Genomic DNA, 22,305 nt, shown 5'->3' on the forward strand with positions numbered 1-22,305 from the left:
TAATAAATGCCCCCTCACATGTAATGTGCTCAGTGCATGTAATACATCATTTATGTAAGAAGAAAATAAAATGCAAGGCTTTATTTCTGAGTACTGATTTATTAAAAAAAAAAACAAACAAAAAAACCCAGACTGCACAGAAACCCTTTTATATCCCCAAACTCGTATGTACAGTATAGCATGCAATTAACGGACATGAGCACCACACGTGGCGTAGCATCTATAAGACATCATTATAAATGTAACACCCTTCCCCGCCCACCCCCCCTACAGGAGATGGATATGCTACCTGATGTACTGGTGTAGTGTTGCTTTTTAGCTCACCTGTGGTCTTCCAGGAAGCCTGAGCCTCCGCAGATGGTAGTGTAAGTAGCAACGGGACAGGCTTGTAGTTCTTCAGTACAGCGCCTCCATCCTGCAGGGATCTGCCAGAGGCAGGGAGTAGTCCCCACAGGAACCCCTTCTAGTAAGTCACCCAGAGGCAAGGACTAGTTCACCATTTATTGGCAGGCCAGTCCTGATTGCTTCCTTCTCTTGCAAGAGAGCTACTTTATACAACCAGCAGTCATGTGACAGTTGCTTCGCATCTTCCATGGTCATTTCCCTGACTAGGCCCCCCAAAGGCTTGAGGTCCCTGAGGCTAGTCGTCACCCCCTTTCCCCCTGATGGGGTAAAGCAGACCACCTCAATCTCTGGGGAGCAGGCTACATTTTGGAATCCATCTAAATTTATGTAGGCAGTATCTTATATACCTGGGGAGGGGTTAGTAATCCTGCCCCAAAACTGGGCAGGTTTAGGTGATGGATAGGCATCACACGATTGAGCATGTGACCCTGTTTACACCCCCCTCCCCCCCAGGCATGATACTTCCAACTGCCACTAGCCTGCACCTGGCTATGGCAACAAGTTAACTGGTGTGCTAACAGACTCACATGCTGGCCCATGTGAAAGAGATTTAACCCTAACACTGCCTGCCCTGCACTTGCCAGGATATGCTAGGGCCGGGAAACACATAGCCAGGGGCACTAAATATTACCCCTCCTTACCCTGCTCTAAAGGAGTGGTACATCGAGGTGTCATATACAGTGGTGCTCAGTGTCTCTAATTACCTTCTTCAGGTGTTGGCATCTTGGCTGGATGAGCGTCTAGGCTAGAAAGGTGGTAATTAAGGGCACCGGGAGCTTTGTTCGCTCCACATACAGATGCAGCCACCAGTATTAGATCACTTTCCTTGGAATATCAGGGTCAATCTCCCAATAAACGATTACATTTCTGTGAGATTTCTGCAGCCAGACTAATGGCCCATCGGATTAACACAGCGAGGGACCCTGCAGTCCCATTCAAACTGAATAACCCCCGCTGTGGTAATCCGATGGGACATTAGTCTGGCAGCCGAATCTCACAGAAATGTTGAGGCGTTTACTGTGAGATGCCTTCGTTTTTACCCAGGCAAGTGATCGGATACTGGTTGCTGCATCTGTATAAGGACATATTCTCTTCAGACAATAATGAGTGTTAAATAATACAGTTGCATTAGGTATTGTTCCCCAGACAGCTCTCACCACTATTTTAGGGTGGTTCTGGACTTGGTACCCTTACCACTGGGTCGGAGTTGTATTCGCTGTCCCTGCATTGGGATTTGCTTCCTTCCGACCAGGACCCATGGTAGTGATACTTCCAGGGATACATATCCCATCACTCTGAGGAGTACCCTCCATATCCCAAGGCATCAGAAGGGGCTCCCATTTAGAACTGGTCAGTATGGGCCAATCCCGCAGTGCTCCGGAACCCTTTATTTAAGAGTACTCCCCTCGAAGTATCATGCATCCTCCTCTTTTAGGGAGATGATTGAACTCTGACTATTGATAGGGTCTATGACTAGAAGGTAACGTTCCCCAACTATAAAGTAATAAAGGTGACCATACATCTTTAAATATATATAGCTTTACACATAAATGCAACTTAGACTATATACAGTGAGATCCCCTTTCAGAAGGTGGGCGTGGGTACGTTTCTGCCTAGTGACCTGGTATCATGTGGTGGGAGAGGGGCATTACTTTCTAAGCACATAGAGTTAAGCCTTTAAGGCCCTTAACCTTTAGTAGTCTCTAACAAGAAGGCTACACTCTCCCCTTTCGAAGATCAATGTTGTCCCCAACATTCTGTAATAAAGTTTAACAGTATCATATATTTCCGTTAAAACTCATGCTTACAGTAACATTATTATAGTATAAAGTAATTACTGTAGCAATCATACCTACATATTTGGCAGATACCTAAGTACAATGATTAATCCATATACATCTGAATACACAGAATACAGCATTATAAAAAATCTTAATGGCATTTATAACAAATATCAGTTTGTCATTATGTCAAGATTATCAGCTGACACGAGTGGATCAGTCCTCCACCTGTCAACCGGCCCGGCTACTTCCACAGTCAGGCAGAATAGCGGCTGTGGACGGGCATCTCCCTTATTGCAATTTAAGGTGCTTTGAAAAGACACATTTCGCGAGCTGAGCCATAATTGATAGTTCTCCGCCTGGTCGCTTGCATGAATGATAGGAAGCCTGGAGATATTCCTGCCCCTGCACAGGCGCCACAAAGACCCTGCCAGGGATCTTATAGTGCAGAACTGTCACTGCCGAAGATCAAGGCTCCATTTCAAGTTGAGGTAAGTCCATTGTAAACTGTATCCAAATGCTCGGGTGAATACTCGTAAGAGTAGCACAGCACCAGTCACAGAGCAGATGTGTGTCCAAGAGGCAGCCCAAGTAAGTCAGTGGCCAACATACATTACGTGGCAGGGTCTGGCGTACTCCTCTTTGCAACTACTGTTATTGGATTCTCAAAGCATAGTCCAGAACAGTCTACACTAGCCGTGGCCACACTTTCGTGTAACTCCTGCAAGCAACCTTGCACATTGATTTTGCAGCCATGTTTTCTGTTGGTGGGACACTTTCGCATCACGGCTCCAATTTGTCTTGCAGCTCAGAAGCAGAAACACCGAGCCCACTGAAGTGCTGATTCATCCGTTACTCTCACTCTCTTTCATTCAGTTCTTTTGCCACCTCAGTTTTTCTTACAGAAGGAAAACATTGCAAACTACAGTCTCTGAACCATTCTTTATCGCACAGCAGCTACTTGTTCCCACTGCGGGAAACACCCACGATGGGTGAAAAAGTTCAAAACACATTTTTCTTCAACATCACAAGGCATACTCTTCGCTGAAAAAATTACAAAGCAAGCAAAACACTAAACTTTTTTTTCTTCAGCATGTCCAGTTCCACGTTAGGCAAATATAACCCCTCTATGCCTGCTCAAAAAGAGTGCCACATCGAGGTGCCTTATATGCATTGGTGCTCAATGTCTCTAATTACCTTCTGGCTGGACAAGTATGCTAAAAAGTGGTAAACCAGGAACTTTATTGGTACAAACAAGAGCTTTATTCGTTGCCTTGATTATGCTCCACATATAAGGACATCTTCTCTTTAGACAATAAAGAGTGTCAAATAATAAAGATGTGTTTGGTATTATTCCATGGTAGCTCTCACCGCTATCCTAGGGAGGTTCTGGACTTGGTACCCTGAGCACTGGCTCTGCGTGGTATTCGCTGTCCCTGCATTTGGATTTGGCTCTGTCCCACCAGGACCCATGGTAAAGATACTCCTATCATCAGGGATATAACCCTGTCACTCTGAGGAGTACCCACCTTATCCCAAGGCATCAGCAGGGGCTCGCATTGGGAACTGGTCAGTATGGGGCTATCCCGCGGTGCTCCGGAACCCTTTATGTAAAAGGATTCCCACGGAGTACCACGCATCCTCGTCTTTCAGAGCAGACAACTAACCTCAGACCATTGCTCTGTGCTATGACTAGAAGGGGCACGTTCCCTAACTATTAAGTAATTAAGGTGACCAAATATCCTGAAATATATAGCTCTACACATAAACGACTTACATTACTGTTTCTTGAGTTACAGGCCTCGGTATGTGGTGCCAGTATCTACGCCAGGTCACGTGACGCGGGAGAATTAAACATGCATGGAGATACCAGCACCCCATAAGGGATAAAGTGACTTTGGTGGAGGAGGGAAACAAGTGCACATTGATTACTAGTGTGAAATAAGTGAGTGAATAAATAATATAAATATATTTCAAGGTGAAGGTGGTGCTGCTCCTAGAGAAGACAAGGTTTCCACTTGTCTAGAGAGAAATGGAGAAAAAATACACAGTGGTGGGAGGGATGCCGTGGGTCAACAAAGCAATCCTACGTGGTTCGCCCCGATCATAAGCTTCCTTAGACCGTGTCCATAGTGGAACGCAGTAGCTTCCGCGCTCTCAGGCATCGTGGCGTCGTGCTTGAAATACAAACTTATTTGTCCCTGTAGCGCATGTGCATGCACTAGTGTACGCGCACTATGTGCATATGCATTGTGGTCTTAGTGTTTGTTTCTGAAGCAAAGAAGAAACTCCGGCGGTCACTGCAAAAACTCCATAGGGCTCAACCAAGCGTTAGTATAGAAAAAACTTTATTGGTACAAAATGGTGAACAGGAAAAAAACCTCTAACGCGTTTCATCCCGCGCACTATGCGCATATGCATTGTGGTCTTAGTGTTTGTTTCAGCGTGAGCTACTATGCACTAGAGGTTACGGGATTGTGCGAGATCACAGATAATTTCTATGACTGGGATCATTCACGTCATAATTATAATATATTGATATAATTAATAAGTTCCAATTTGTGTATTACATATAGATAGAACATAACAAACAATAATGTTTAATCAACTCAAAACAATTAAAAATGTAAAAAATGAAAAACTATTTTAAAAAAACTTATATTTACTGTATACATGTGTAACAAGCCAGAATGGCCACAAGATGGTGGTAGAGATCAAGAATACAGGGGCCGATTCACAAAGCAGTGATAAAATCAGCGCTTTTGCGTACGATTATGCATTTTTTATCGTGCTATAATACAGGAAGCCAAAAGCGGGATTCACTAAAAAGTGAAGGTCATTTTTTTAAGTCCGATAAAAAAATGCACTATCGTGCGAGCTGTTTTTTAGTATCAGTGCTGTCGTGCTATAAATTCTATAATGCGATAGATGGTAGAAAAAACTGCAGCCTGTAAGAGTTGCATGGAGACGCTGCGTCTCCGTGCACGGCTCTTACAGGCGATCGTGCAGTTAAAATATTGATTTTGATAATAGTGTAAATGATCAGGGGGTCTCCTGAGCTGAACCGCATTGGTTTCAGCCTGGGGGACCCCCTAGTTCCCGAGATACAGGCCCCGGTATGGGGTACCGGTATCCCCTGTGCTTTTAAATCCCCCATGTCATGTGATAGTGGGATTTAAATCCTGCAAGGGGATACCGGCACCCCATAACAGGGCCTGTATCTCAGGAAGTAGGGGGTCCCCGAGGCTGAAACCAATGTGGTTCAGCTCAGGAGACCCCCTGCTCACGCGCACTATTAATAGCATTTACATTCAAGCAGTTTCATTACCTTAGCGGATAGCCGCTAAGGCAATGAAGGGGTTAAGGCAAGATGTAACAGAGGAGGGCTGAAAATACACTTACAAAGATATACTGTATATTACAATATGTAAACTAGACACTGTGTAATAATAGTATCAATGAATGTCAGTGTGTAAACAATGTAACAAGAATGATATATATATATTTATATATATATATAGATAAAAAAAACAAAGAGAAGCGCAGGCACCATAGTGTTATACTGTATAAAAAATAGAGACCATTTAATAAGACACGCGGTCCATAAGAATCGCACTTACAAGATTTAAAAAAACAATAAGCATGTGAGAGAATAATCTCTAAGGGGTTCGTCAGATGGGTAAGAGGGGTCCAGTGTGAATACCCTGCCTGGGTAGAATACAGCCGTTGGAGCTCCTGACACACACCGCTGTGCTGTGTAGATCAGACAGATGATCCGCATGCAGTATAAATCCTTCAGTCAATGGAGATTCCGGCTGCTAGCCGCGTGTGCAGCGTGAATAACAGGGCTCCACACAAGCAGAAGGCACCTCCTCTCACCGTCATGCGCACTGACGTCACCACCTCGTCCCAACTAGTTTCGTCACTAACACGTGACTTCCTCAGGGTCATATATATATGTCTAAATTCTGAAAAAAGTATCTGCTTCAAAATATGGAGACCACAGATAATAATGATAAGTAGGCCAAGGAAGAAAAAGGTCCCATGATATCTGTCAGAAATGTCCCAACCACAGGGGATGGTTTACCATTTGCTCTGCTTAAATTGATCATACTGGTCCTGGTTGGAAATGTTCCCTTTATTATGTGTTTCCTTTCTTGATATCTGTTAGAGGTGCACTTCTCTAGGTACAGCCATCCAGATTTTAGGAGGGGACCTTGTGTTATCCCTCTGTGATTTATGGTTCTCTGTTTATTTTTACTTATCTACCTGGCACTTAGTCCATGTGACGTGATATACTGTATGGTTCTCTGGTTCTCTGTAGGCTCACTCTCACCTGCCCAGTATTTAGTCTATAATTGTTTGTTGCAAATTTATTTGGACTTCTCTGGTATTTACCTCTTCTCCTGGCGGGGAGCTACAGTAGTTACCTCTGTGACTTTATATTTTTTTTTTTAGTATTTTATTGTGTTTGTCTTTATCATTGTTGATATATTATAAAAATGTGTATTTTGATAAAAAAAAAAAAGAAACATTTGCACACTACTGTGAGTGCCCCTTTTTTGTGGAGTTTCAGGGATTCCTTTTTTTAGTGAGTCCCGCCTTGCTTTGTTGATATATTCTTCTTTTTGTAATGGTCCATTGGTGTGCCCTTGTTAGATATGTTCTTCATTTTGTAACGGCCCATTGGTGTGTCCTTGTTAGATATGTTCTTTTTTTGTAATAGTCCATTGGTGTGTCCTTGTTAGATATATTCTTCTTTTTGTAACGGCCCATTGGTGTGTCCTTGTTAGATATGTTCTTATTTTGGGAAAAGTTCTTTTTTCAAATTTGTGTATTTTCCTTTCCGTATTGAGACCGGTGTTCTTTTTGTCACAGAAGATTCTGGGGTTGACTTAAAATGAAAATACAAAGATAATACCCAGTCAAACACTTGAAGCAAAAGAAAAGTATATTAATGTTACGGAAGAGTGCATCTGGACAAGGGAATATACCAAGCCACTTAAACAATCAGAATATGTACACTATAGTAACATCTCAGATATATACTGTGTATATATATATATATATATATATATACAGTATATATATATATATATATATATATATATATATATATACAGTACATACACTTGGATCAGTTTTACTTCTTTGTTACCAATTATACTAGTCATTCTAGTAGCTCTACATTGTCATGTGAGTCTAAATGCAATTCATATTACATTTAATATATCCAACAAGTCCATTATAACTCATTGCTTTCCATGAATTCATCTGGATCAATATACTGTAAATACAAATATATGATAAGTATCTGTCTCTAAATGTAACTTATTTTATTAATTTATAAAATGATTTACCTGGTAATAATACATTGAGAGATACCTCTCGTTTTCAAGAATGTCCTGGGCATAGTTATGATGAAAATACATGTTACATTAAATGAACAGAGGTTATACAGTACTATACAGTACATTATTGAATTTCTATTGGAGTGCCAGTGATTTTTTATCACATATCTATGTATGTATGTATGTTTATTTTTATTTATATAGTGCCATTAATGCACATACTGTAGCGCTTCACAGCAATAATATATGTGACAATCATATAAATAACAAATAATACATATAACACATAATGGGAAGAAGTGCTTCAGACATAAAAGTGACATTTAGGAAAAGGAGTCCCTGCGCCGAAGAGCTCACAATCTAATTGTTAAGTAGGAAGAACGTACAAAGACAGTAGGAAGGTGTTCTGGTAAGTGTGTCTGCAAGGGGCCAAGGTTTATGTATGAGGTGTAAAGTATCAACCACAGAGCTACTCCTATTCTTCGTTAGGGAGGTGTGTTTTAAGATGGGTCTTAAAGGTGGATAGAAAGGGTTTTAGTCGGATATTGAGGGGAAGGGCATTCCAGAGGTTTGGGGCAGTGAATGAGAAAGGTTTAAGGCGGGAGAGGGCTTTAGACACAAAAGGGGTAGAGAGAAGACATACTTGAGCAGAACTCAAAAGTCAGGCAGGTGTATAGCGAGAAATTAGGGCTGAGATTTTAAGTAGTCCATGGACTGAATAAATTGATTTTTAAACCTCACCATTAATATTTTCTTTGTTAGGGAAGTTCTTTCATTAAATGGTTAATTTGGGGTATTTACCTAGCAGTCATTTACACTATATTATCCTTACTCAAGGAGTGCATGTTCATAGGGGGCTTTTCCTTGCCCACTCACCCCTTGCTCAAAGAACTAGATTGGTCATCACTTGAGTCTAGGCGCAAAGTTCACCTTTCCTGTCTTGCCTTCAAATACTTTCTGGGCAAGCTACGCATCTATCTGAATAAGCTCCTCACACCTACCACATGCAGCACTTATCATCTGAGATCAGACACCAAAAGACTGTTCATGGTCCCAAAGTTCAGCAAAGTATCTGGCCGCTCCTCCTCCTCTTACTATGCACCCCACAACTGGAACAGTCTACCGGAGACTCTCACATCCACCACCAGTTTAAGTTCTTTCAAAACTAAAGCTGTCTCACATTTTAATCTGGTCTGTAACTGTTCCATACGCCTATAATATATATTATCTCTAACTGTGCATGCAATGTCTTGTATATAATGTATAACCTTGTTCATTTATATAACTGTATTTGTAACCATGTATCTGTCATCATAACTCGGTGCCCAGGACATACTTGAAAACGAGAGGTAACTCTCAGTGTATTACTTCCTGGTAAAACATTTTATAAAAAAGGAAATAAATAATGTTAAACAAGCATGAAAGTTATGTCAACCTGCTGTGCTCCTCCGGCCGTAATACCTGCGTACTGAATCTGATATATACATTTATTTTATCTCTGACTCAACTACTGTGCGCTGATACATTTTATCCCGCTGTGATTCATGAGGTCAAATATAAGCATTTGACCAATAACTATGTACTGTATATGTGAACATACATGCATAATTGATTGTAAAAAACATACATAAAAATGAAACATTTTGTGACTATTGTCATAGTAAGTGGTTGACAAATCACCAAAAAATCTACTCGCCACCTAGTACCAAACGTGTGCTGCTTGGGCCAATATTTACTCGCCCGGGGGTTAAATCCACTCGCCCGGGGCGAGCAAATGTATAGGTTTGTCGAACACTGGTCATAGTTACTTGTATAGGTATCCTGGTGCTGTCTGTGGTTTTCTGTACACTATTTTCAAAGTTTTTTGATAATTCCTCTTTCTCCGATGATGTACTTTCACGCAAAGGTCTGTGAATAAGATATAAATACAGGAGGCCCGTTTAAAATAAACACAGAAAAAAGATACGGAACTATCCGAGCATGTACAGCCCACCCAGGGACATCCCCACTAACGCCTGGCACAGGGGTGTGGAACTGTCAGCAAGCCATCATTGGATGTGCAGCCCACCCAGGGACATCCCCACTAACGCCTGGAACAGGGGTGTGGAATTCTCAAGAAGTCATCATTGGATGTGCAGCCCACCCAGGGACATCCCCACTAACGCCTGGCACAGGGGTGTGGGACTGTCAGCAAGCCATCATTGGATGTGCAGCCCACCCAGGGACAACCCCACTAACGCCTGGCACAGGGGTGTGGAACTGTCAGCAAGCCATCATTGGATTTGCAGCCCACCCAGGGACACCCCCACTAATGCCTGGTACAGGGGTGTGGAATTGTCAGCAAGCCATCATTGGATGTGCAGCCCACCCAGGGACATCCCCACTAATTCCTGGCACAGGGGTGTGGAACTGTCAGCAAGCCATCATTGGATGTGCAGCCCACCCAGGGACATCCCCACTAATGCCTGGCACAGGGGTGTGGAATTCTCAGCGAGCCATCATTGGATATGCAGCCCACCCAGGGACATCCCCACTAACGCCTGGCACAGGGGTGTGGAACGGACAGCAAGCCATCATTGGATGTGCAGCCCACCCAGGGACATCCCCACTAACGCCTGGCACAGGGGTGTGGAACTGTCAGTGAGCCATCATTGGATGTACAGCCCACCCAAGGACATCCCCACTGACGCCTGGCACAGGGGTGTGGAACTGTCAGCGAGCCATCATTGGATGTGCAGCCCACCCAGGGACATCCCCACTAACGCCTGGCACAGGGGTGTGGAACTGTCATCAAGCCATCATTGGATGTGCAGCCCACCCAGGGACATCCCCACTAACGCCTGGCACAGGGGTGTGGAACTGTCAGCGAGCCATCATTGGATGTGCAGCCCACCCAGGGACATCCCCACTAACGCCTGGCAAAGGGGTGTGGAATTCTCAGCGAGCCATCATTGGGTGTGCAGCCCAATCAGGGACATCCCCACTAATGCCCTGTACAGGGGTGTGGAACTGTCAGCGAGCCATCATTGGATGTGCAGCCCACCCAGGGACATCCCCACTAACACCTGGCACAGGGGTGTGGAACTGACAGCGAGCAATCAATGGATGTGCAGCCCACCCAGGGACATCCCGACTAACGCCTGACACAGGGGTGTGGAATTGTCAGCAAGCCATCATTGGATGTGAAGCCCACCCAGGGACATCCCCACTAACGCCTGGCACAGGGGTGTGGAACTGTCAGCGAGCCATCATTGGATGTGCAGCCCACCCAGGGACATCCCCAATAACGCCTGGCACAGGGGTGTGGGACTGTCAGTGAGCCAGCATTGGAGGTGCAGCCCACCCAGGGACATCCCCACTAACGCCTGGCACAGGGGTGTGGAACTGTCAGTGAGCCATCATTGAATGTGCAGCCCACCCAGGGACATCCCCACTAACGCCTGGCACAGGGGTGTGGAATTCTCAGCGAGCCATCATTGGATGTGCAGCCCACCCAGGGACATCCCCACTAACGCCTGGCACAGGGGTTTGGAATTCTCAGCGAGCCATCATTGGATGTGCAGCCCACCCAGGGACATCCCCACTAATGCCTGGCACAGGGATGTGGAACTGTCAGAAAGCCATCATTGGATGTGCAGCCCACCCAGGGACATCCCCATTAACGCCTGGCACAGGGGTGTGGAAGTGTCAGCGAGCCATCATTGGATGTACAGCCCACCCAGGGACATCCCCACTAATGCCTGGCACAGGGGTGTGGAACTGTCAGCGAGCCATCATTGGATGTGCAGCCCACCCAGGGACATCCCCACTAACGCCTGGCACAGGGGTGTGGAACTGACAGCAAGCCATCATTGGTTGTGCAGGCCACCCAGGGATATCCCCACTAATGCCTGGCACACGGGTGTGGAACTGTCAGCAAGCCATCATTGGATGTGCAGCCCACCCAGGTACATCCCCACTAACGCCTGGCACAGGGGTGTGGAACTGTCAGCAAGCCATCATTGGATGTGCAGCCCACCCAGGGACACCCCCACTAACGCCTGGCACAGGGGTGTTGAACTGTCAGCAAGCCATCATTTAATGTGCAGCCCACCCAGGGACATCCCACTAACGCCTGGCACAGGGGTGTGGAACTGTCAGCGAGCCATCATTGGATGCAGCCCACCCTGGGACATCCCCACTAACGCCTGGCACAGGGGTGTGGAACTGTCAGCAAGCCATCATTGGATGTGCAGCCCACCCAGGGACATCCCCACTAACGCCTGGCACAGGGGTGTGGAACTGTCAGCGAGCCATCATTGGATGTGCCCACCCAGGGACATCCCACTAATGCCTGGCACAGGGGTGTGGAACCGTCAGCAAGCCATCATTGGATGTGCAGCCCACCCAGGGACATCCCTACTAACGCCTGGCACAGGGGTGTGGAACTGTCAGCGAGCCATCATTGGATGTGCAGCCCACCCAGGGACATCCCCACTAACGCCTGGCACAGGGGTGTGGAATTCTCAGTGAGCCATCATTGGATGTGCAGCCCACCCAGGGACATCCCCACTAACGCCTGGCACAGGGATGTGGAACTGTCAGCGAGCCATCATTGGATGTACAGCCCACCCAGGGACATCCCCACTAACACCTGGCACAGGGGTATGGAATTCTCAGCGAGCCATCATTGGATGTGCAGCCCACCCAGGGACATCCCCACTAACACCTGGCACAGGGGTGTGGAATTCTCAGCGAGCCATCATTGGATATGCAGCCCAGCCAGGGACATCTCCACTAACGCCTGGCACAGGGGTGTGGAATTCTCAGCGAGCCATCATTGGATGTGCAGCCCACCCAGGGACATTCCACTAACGCCTGGCACAGGGGTATGGAACTGTCAGCGAGCCATCATTGGATGTGCAGCCCACCCAGGGACATCCCCACTAACGCCTGGCACAAGGGTGTGGAACTGTCAGCGATCCATCATTGGATGTGCAGCCCACCCAAGGACATCCCCACTAACGCCTGGCACAGGGGTGTGGAATTCTCAGCAAGCCATCATTGGATGTGCAGCCCACCCAGGGACATCCCCACTAACGCCTGGCACAGAGGTGTGGAACTGTCAGCGAGCCATCATTGGATGTGCAGCCCACCCAGGGAAATCCCCACTAACGCCTGGCACAGGGGTGTGGAATTCTCAGCAAGCCATCATTGGATGTGCAGCCCATCCAGGGACATCCCCACTAATGCCTGGCACAGGGGTGTGGAACTGTCAGCGAGCCATCATTGGATGTACAGCCCACCCAGGGACACCCCCACTAACGCCTGGCACAGGGGTGTGGAATTCTCAGCAAGTCATCATTGGATGTGCAGCCCACCCAGGGACATCCCCACTAACGCCTGGCACAGGGGTGTGGGACTGTCAGCAAGCAATCATTGGATGTGCAGCCCACCCAGGGACATCCCCACTAACGCCTGGCACAGGGGTGTGGAACTGTCTGCAAGCCATCATTGGATGTGCAGCCCACCCAGGGACATCCCCACTAATGCCTGGCACAGGGGTGTGGAACTGTCAGCGAGCCATTATTGGATGTGCAGCCCACCCAGGGACATCCCCACTAACGCCTGGCACAGGGGTGTGGAAGTTGCTAGCAGCCATTTTTCTAATGACAAACAATACCAAGAATAAACATACAAATATATCCAGAACACGAGAGAGTTGTTTGCTGCCAGAACACCGCCAGCCTGGTCTTTCGTTTGGAAGCCATACTGTGGGCTGTGACTGGAATTGCATGTGTTACCCTTGGTGAGCATTGTACTAAATACAAAATGGCCACAGGAAAGTTTAAGGGTGGGTATGTTACGTATTTAGAATGTATATGTGGGAGCGGAACATGCAATGACAACGCCTGTATTGTGTGATTGATGGCAAGACCTTTATATCTTTTAGATTTAGGTACAGGCAGAATATCTGTGGTCTGAATATTTTCCTTTAAGTTAAAACTGTACAGTATGTGTTCCATAGATGAAGTAAGGCCTAAATATCAATAATATAATTCATATAAATTATAGCAAGTAATGCAGGGGTTCTCAACTCCACGACTCCCCAACAGGTCAGGTGAAGGATATTCCAGCTTTAGCACAAGTGGCTCAGGCTCTGATTGAGGGCAGTGCTGAAGCAGGGCAATCCTGAAAACCTGACCTGTTGGGGGGGGGGGGGATTAGTGGGGACTGGAGGTGAGAATCCCTGAAGCAATGGGCGGCCTGGTTTTTCTCTGTGTGCGGTATTTTGCATATCTCTGCTGTTGACACACACATACACAGTGACACACACACACATACACAGTGACACACACACACACAGAGGGACACACACACACATACACAGTGACACACACACACATACACAGTGACACACACACACACAGAGGGACACACACACACATACACAGTGACACACACACATACACAGTGACACACACACACACAGAGGGACACACACACACATACACAGTGACACACACACATACACAGTGACACACACACACAGAGAGGGACACACACACACATACACAGTGACACACACACACATACACAGTGACACACACACATACACAGTGACACACACACATACACAGTGACACACACACACACACAGAGGGACACACACACACATACACAGTGACACACACACACACAGAGGGACACACACACACATACACAGTGACACACACACACATACACAGTGACACACACACACACAGAGGGACACACACACACATACACAGTGACACACACACACATACACAGTGACACACACACACACAGAGGGACACACACACACATACACAGTGACACACACACACATACACAGTGACACACACACACACACAGAGGGACACACACACACATACACAGTGACACACACACATACACAGTGACACACACACATACACAGAGGGACACACACACACATACACAGTGACACACACACACATACACAGTGACACACACACACATACACAGTGACACACACACACACAGAGGGACACACACACACATACACAGTGACACACACACATACACAGTGACACACACACACACACAGAGGGACACACACAGTGACACACACACACACGGAGTGACACATGTGCACACACACAAGAACAAGAAAAAATGGGTGTATATAGCGCTAAAAGAATTATATGTGTAATATTAGGTGATATATTAATATACAAAAATAAATAATATTAGGCTGCCAGGTGACACTAACTCCAAGACCTAGTTAGCAATACAAAACCTAAATATACAATACAGACCGGCGCCGCTATAGTCCAATGGTGGAAAAAGATTGTCCAATATGGGAATGTTCTCACACGGATGGTAGCTGTAGATGTAGTTTTCAGCTGTATCTTCACTGTGTGACTCCATCAACATATGCAGAGAGAAGAGAAACAAGAAAAACACATCATAGTGCAGATATGCAATGATATGATATACACCAAACAAGACTAACATTACACAAAACACATAACATAAAACATATAAGGCTGGCTGATACTAAGAATAGATTTATTAAACACAATAAAATCGCAGGCGTGGGATCCGGTTGGTAAAAACCGGAGTCCTACTTACAGCACTGCCACAGACCATGAGCGGGGGGTTTTTCCAGGTAGAATTTTGACCGGCTGCAGCTCCGTCGAACACGTGGTGTCCAGGAAGCTCCACAGTCCTGAAACCGGAAGTGCGTCGCTCCGTGCGACTCGCTTATTCTCCTGGAGCCGTCGATCAACCTGCTGCCGGAAATGTCCTCCTGGGGGCGGATGGAAACGCCAAAAAGTCCCTCTTCAATGGACTACTGCGGCCACAATGCTGTCCTCTGCCACACTGCACAAGTGATAATAAAAACTGCCCAACGCGTTTCCATCCGCCCCCAGGAGGACATTTCCGGCAGCAGGTTGATCGACGGCTCCAGGAGAATCAGCAAGTCGCACGGAGCGACGCACTTCCGGTTTCAGGACCGTGGAGCTTCCTGGACACCACGTGTTCGACGGAGCTGCAGCCGGTCAAAATTCTACCTGGAAAAACCCCCCGCTCATGGTCTGTGGCAGTGCTGTAAGTAGGACTCCGGTTTTTACCAACCGGATCCCACACCTGCGATTTTATTGTGTTTAATAAATCTATTCTTAGTTTCAGCCAGCCTTATATGTTTTATGTTATGTGTTTTGTGTAATGTTAGTCTTGTTTGGTGTATATCATATCACTGCATATCTGCACTATGATGTGTTTTTCTTGTTTCTCTTCTCTCTGCATATGTTGATGGAGTCACACAGTGAAGATACAGCTGAAAACTACATCTACAGCTACCATCCGTGTGAGAACATTCCCATATTGGACAATCTTTTTCCACCATTGGACTATAGTGGCGCCGGTCTGTATTGTATATATGTGCACACACACAGTGACACACACACATAGTGACACACACACATACACAGTGACACACACACACACACACACACGGAGTGACACACGTGCACACACACAGTGACACACACACAGAGTGACACACCCAGTGACAAACGTGCACACACACACAGTGACAAAAACACACACACACACAGAGTGACACACACACATAGTGACACACCCACACAGTGACACACCCACATAGTGACACACACACACATACACAGTGACACACACATACACAGTGACACACACATACAGAGTGACACACACCAACTCACACACACACACAGACACACACAGTGACACACAGAGTGACACACAAACAGTAACACACACATACACACACAGAGTGACACACACATACACAGTGACACACACATACACAGTGACACACACATACACAGTGACACACCCATACACAATGACACACACATACACAATGACACACACACACTCACACACACACAGACACACACTGTGACACACAGAGTGACACACAAACAGTGACACACACATACACACACAGAGTGACACACACATACAGTAACACACACACACACACGTGGCACACAGAGTGACAGACACACAGAGTGACGCACATACACAGAGTAACACACATGCACACACACACACACACACACACACAGTGACACATGCCCACACGCCACACACACACACACACACACACACACACACACACACACACACACACACACACACACACACACAGTGACACACACATACACACACACTGTGACACACACATACACAGTGACACACACATACACAGTGACACACACATACACAGAAACACACACAGAGTGACACACAGTGACACACACAGTGACACACACAGTGACACACACAGTGACACACACACTCACACACAGAAATACACACACATACACGTACACAGAGTGACACACATACATAGTGACACACATACATACAGTGAAACACATACACACATTGTGACACACACACATACACAGTGACACACAGAGTGACACACACAGAGTGGCACACACATATACACAGTGACACACACAAACACACATTGATACACACAAAGTGACACACAGTGATACACAGACACACACACAGAGTGACACACACACACAGTGACACATACACACACACACACACACAGTGACACACACAGAGTGACACACACTGTGTCACACACACACACACACACACACACACACACACACACACACACACACACACACACACACACACACACACACACACACACACACACACACACACACACACACACACACACTGAGTGACACACACACACAGAGGTACACACACACACTGAGTGACACACACACACACAGAGGTACACACACACACACACACACACACAGACACATACAGAGCGACATACACACAGAGGGACACAAACAAAGTGACACACACAGTGACACATATACACACAGTTTGACACACACAGAGTGACACACAGTGACACACACACACAGTCACACACAAGGAATTCACAGTTAGTATAAATATAGAAGTGAAAATAGTTAAAATGGGGTGCACACGCACGCGCTTTATAAGTCAAACTTCTTTGCATTTTATCACTGAATTTTTTTTGATTTTTAATTAAAGACATCACCATCACAAATACAATTCCTGTGACAAAAGACAAAGACGTTTCACTTAAAATGGACGTGCTCAGCCTAAACCCCCCCCCCTTTTTTTTTTTAATAATGCAGTATTGTTGCAGGGGGTCTCCAGAGATGAATCGCATCGATTTCTGGACCGGAGACCCCCTGCTTCCCCAGTTACAGGCCCCGTAATGGGGCGCCAGTATCTCCCTGCTTTGTATAAATCTCCCGTTCACGTGGGCCATGACGCGGGAGAATTTAAACATGGCCGCCGGGATACCGGCACCCCATAATGGGACCTGCAACTCGGGAAGCAGGGGTTTTCCGGACCTGAAATCAATGCGGTTCAGCTCCGGAGACCCCCTGCTACAATACTGTATTATCAAAATAAAATAACGCCTGCGATTGCCTGTTAGTGGTGCGCAGGGGGAGTGACTGATTCAGCCTCTCTCTTACTGCGCGTCTCTTACAGACAGGTGCAGCCCGGTAGGATTCACACAGCGCGAGACCATTCAAACGCAGGGACCACGGCTGTGTTAATCCGGTGGTCCATTACCCCCTGCTTTGGACCATCTCGATGAGTTTTCGGCGAATTGGCCGTACTTTTTTCCTGTGATGCGGTAGAGAACAGGCAGCTACATTGGATATACACACACAATATACACGTTTCATTACAATGTTATTGTTTAGATTTAGATTTATTGAGAACAGAGCAAGCTCAGTCTCCCCTTACCTAGGCCGCATGGCCCCTCCGCTCACCGCACCATTCTTCATTCCCTCCGGCATCCTTCCTCCTTCCCTGCATGCTCCAAATTGCGGAAATGTTGAGGAAATGACTGTTCTCACGGCATTTCCTGGAGCCGGGTTTGGAAAAGTGGTTTTGCTTCATCTTCACTTCAGGCACCGGGCCGTTCATGCTCCCCCAAACAGACATCTCTAACATTAACTTCTGATGAGCTTACTTTCCGTATTTTATTATAGATGGATATGTTAGTTGCATATGTATGCTTCGTATTACAACACTGAGGATAAAATCTACTGATTCATGTACATTATGACCTACAGTAAGAGTAAATTAACCCAGATCTGTACGTTCCAGACCACACAAGACCCATCGTAACATTCTGAATAAATATTTAGAACCTTTTCTGGTTGTGTTACTTACTTTTTACATTTCCTTTTGCAGAGATAACAATAAGTCGCTGCCAATAGAATAAGTATAAAAACTACTGATGCTGCAATGACTGCGGATCGAGTAAATGGGGTTTTGTGAACTGTTGCTGTTTCTTGACCATCTAGATGAAAGAAAGAAATTAAGAAAAGAATAGCGACATATCTTGTATGGATTTAAATGAATGATACAATATTCAGATGGCCCTTTGTTGAACAATAACACAGGCCCATCGTTATGCAGATACAGTCCAGCTGGGAGTTCCTGGGGGAAATACATTATGGCAACTTGTGGTCAAGACAAAAGCTTCAGACCGGTTATAATGGAGCAGATGTGGCCGCCTGCGACTGCTATTTTCCGGCAGTCGTAGAAATGGGGTTTCTTCTTCTTGTAACTCTGTGAATAAGTCAGGGTATGTAGAGTTGTGGGATTGTCTCTGAGTTTTGTAAGATTTTGGCATACTGTATTAGCAAAGGTTTTTGCCAGTGCTCACACTGCTGTGAAGTTTACATACTGTATTTTAAACTTTTGGTGCAACATTTCACAAGAAAGATTGAGAAAGAGAGAGAAAGAAAGAAAGAGAGAAAGAGAGAGAGAGAGAGAGAGAGAGAGAGAGAGAGAGAGAGAGAGAGAGAGAGAGAGAGAGAGAGAGAGAGAGAGAGAAAGAGAGAGAAAGATAGAGAAAGAGGAAGAGAGAAAAGAGAAGTAGAGAGAAGAGAAGAAGAGAGAGAAGAGAGAGAAGAAGAAAGAGAGAGAAAAAGAGATAGAAAGAGAGAAAAAGAGAGAGAAAGAAGAGAGAGAGAAGATATAAAATATACAGTAGATAGAAAAGATAGATAGAAAAGATACTCTGCCTCATTAGATACTACCACCACCACAAACACCACCACAATGAAAATAGCACTTTAACATCTAAGCGACAATAGTGTGGCTGCCCCTCCAGCAGTGCCCACATCTGTAACCACTACAGGAAAGGGAGAAACACACTGTACATATACTGTATGCTGCAGTTTCACTAAAGAAAAGAACACAAAGGAAATCTCCCCTTCGGCCTCATTACAGACATCACAGCTGATACCGATTGCACCGAATGTGCTAAGCAAACTTGTATACAAAAAACACAAGATAACTTCGTTAACCACAACAAATACTAAAAAAAAAATATATATACATAGGGGAAATGTTGTAAGAGTATTTAATTCAAAGATTCATCTGGTTTCCTTTTGCAGGAGTAGCCAATCAAAATCACCCATTCGTAAACCCCAATCTGAAATGATAGTGTGTTGTTTGTTTAACATTTTCATTTAGTACTTCTCTTAACCAAAACACTGTATATTTCTTGCATGCCAACGAGATGTAAAATGGGACTAATTGAAGAGGGCAGTACTGGTCAAAGGGTGTACTTATGTTTTCTCCTCATGTTTCGCTTTTTCCTCCGCAATATTACAAAGATACGCCCTTTCCTCTGTTGCTCGACTGCTAAAACTCTGACTCAGGCCCTCATTCTCTCCCGTCTCGACTACTGTAACCTCCTGCTGTCCGGTCTTCCTGCCTCTCACATGTCTCGCCTACAATCTATCCTAAACGCTGCTGCCAGAATCACTCTACTCTTTCCTAAATCTGTCTCAGTGTCTCCTCTGCTCAAATCTCTCTCCTGGCTTCCTATCAAATCCCGTATCACACATGCAATTCTCCTCCTCACTTTTAAAGCTTTACACTCTTCTGCTCATCCTTACATCTCATCCCTAATTTCTCGTTATGTACCATCCCGACTCGTTCTGCTCAAGGATGTCTTCTCTCTACCCCCTTTGTATCTAAAGACCTCTCCCGCCTTAAACCTTTCTCACTGAAAGCCCCACACCTCTGGAATGCCCTTCCCCTCAATACCCATCTAGCACCCTCTTTAGCCACCTTTAAGACCCACCTTAAGACACACCTGCTTAAAGAAGCATATGAGTAGCACCGTGGCTGATACTATACACCATACATAAAGCTTGGTGGACCCTTGCAGAAGCACTTACCAAAATGCCCTCCTACTGTCTCTGTACGTTCTTCCTACCTACCAATTAGATTGTAAGCTCATCGGAGCAGGAACTCCTCTTCCTAAATCTTACGTTAATGTCTGAAGCACTTATTCCCATGACCTGTTATTTATATTATTTGTTATTTATATGATTACCCCGTGTATTACTGCTGTGAAGTGCTACAGTATGTACATTAATGGTGCTATACAAATAAAGACATACAATACAATACAGCAAGTATTATTACATGAGTATACTTACATTGTAACTGTGTAGTTTATTGTAAATGTATTATATATGTGGTATTATTATACTGAGAGGTTTTAATATAGTCAGTTTCTTAAGGGGGGGGGGTTCTCAGTGTGTGTGCAAAAGCCCTTTTAGGTGAAGAACAGACTATTTGTCACAAAGCCAGAGAAGCCCCTGCCCATTTACAGTACAATTACACCGTTTGAAGCGATCAGGCAGGGGTTAGGCTGAGGCCACACTGCACGCGCCAACGCGCCCGCCTTGCGACCGTGCGGCGCGTGCACGGCACTTCACCGCTATATGCGTTCTGTAGGGAGCTGTTTTTAGGTGTGGGGTGTGTGGCCAAAATTGGTCTTGTGGGCGCGGCCATGATGGGGTGGGCGCGGACATGATGGGGTGGGCGCGGACATGATGGGGTGGGCGCAGACATGATGGGGTGGGCCTGGCCATGATGGGGTGGGCGCGGCCATGATGGGGTGGGCGCGGACATGATGGGGTGGGCGCGGACATGATGGGGTGGGCTCGGACATGATGGGGTGGGCCTGGCCGTGATGGGGTGGGCGCGGACATGATGGGGTGGGCACGGACATGATGGGGTGGGCCTGGCCATGATGGGGTGGGCGCGGACATGATGGGGTGGGCGCGGACATGATGGGGTGGGCGTGGACATGATGGGGTGGGCGCGGACATGATGTGGTGGGCGCGGACATGATGGGGTGGGCGCGGACATGATGGGGTGGGCGCGGACATGATGGGGTGGGCGCGGACATGATGGGGTGGGCGCGGACATGATGGGGTGGGCCTGGCCGTGATGGGGTGGGCGCGGACATGATGGGGTGGGCGCGGACATGATGGGGTGGCCGAGGACATGATGGGGTGGGCGCGGACATGATGGGGTGGGCGCAGACATGATGGGGTGGGCGCGGCCCTGACGCACATTTTCTGATCTTTGTGTGTGTCCGTGTGTGTGTGTCTAGCATTGAGGACCGAGTATGTTTGAGGAAGGATCCACCCCGCTGCCGGCGATCTCCCCTCTTCATTGGCTCCCTGCCACACCGTGTGACGCGTCACCGCACGGGAACACAATCTTATTGTAGCCCCTGCTGGCTGACACGTCACATTGTGCACATTGAGCGCGGCGCCACTGGGGACAGCTAGAGAGGAGATACGGGGCTGGTGAGAGGCGCGCACACATACGCGCGCGCCGCCGGCTGCAGCAGGGACCTAGCCTTACAGTAAAGGTAAGCA

The 22,305-nt window shown here is 46.4% G+C and overlaps 1 protein-coding gene across 2 annotated transcripts in view; it reads right to left on the reverse strand.

Moving 5' to 3' along the window:
* Positions 1-5,403: 5,403 nt before the first annotated feature.
* Positions 5,404-22,305, reverse strand: part of LOC142491268 (uncharacterized) — a 69,495-nt gene continuing 52,593 nt past the window's right edge. For both annotated transcript variants that reach the window (XM_075593573.1, XM_075593571.1), the window contains exons 5-7: positions 18,779-18,908; positions 9,346-9,445; positions 5,404-7,080 (exon numbers count right to left, since the gene is read on the reverse strand). In XM_075593573.1, the coding sequence (XP_075449688.1) occupies positions 6,988-7,080; positions 9,346-9,445; positions 18,779-18,908 (323 nt within the window). In that variant the 3' untranslated portion in view covers positions 5,404-6,987. The remainder of the gene's footprint in view (positions 7,081-9,345; positions 9,446-18,778; positions 18,909-22,305) is intronic.

The sequence above is a fragment of the Ascaphus truei genome, chromosome 3 (assembly GCF_040206685.1).
Source record: "Ascaphus truei isolate aAscTru1 chromosome 3, aAscTru1.hap1, whole genome shotgun sequence".
Classification (NCBI taxonomy): Eukaryota; Metazoa; Chordata; class Amphibia; order Anura; family Ascaphidae; genus Ascaphus; species Ascaphus truei.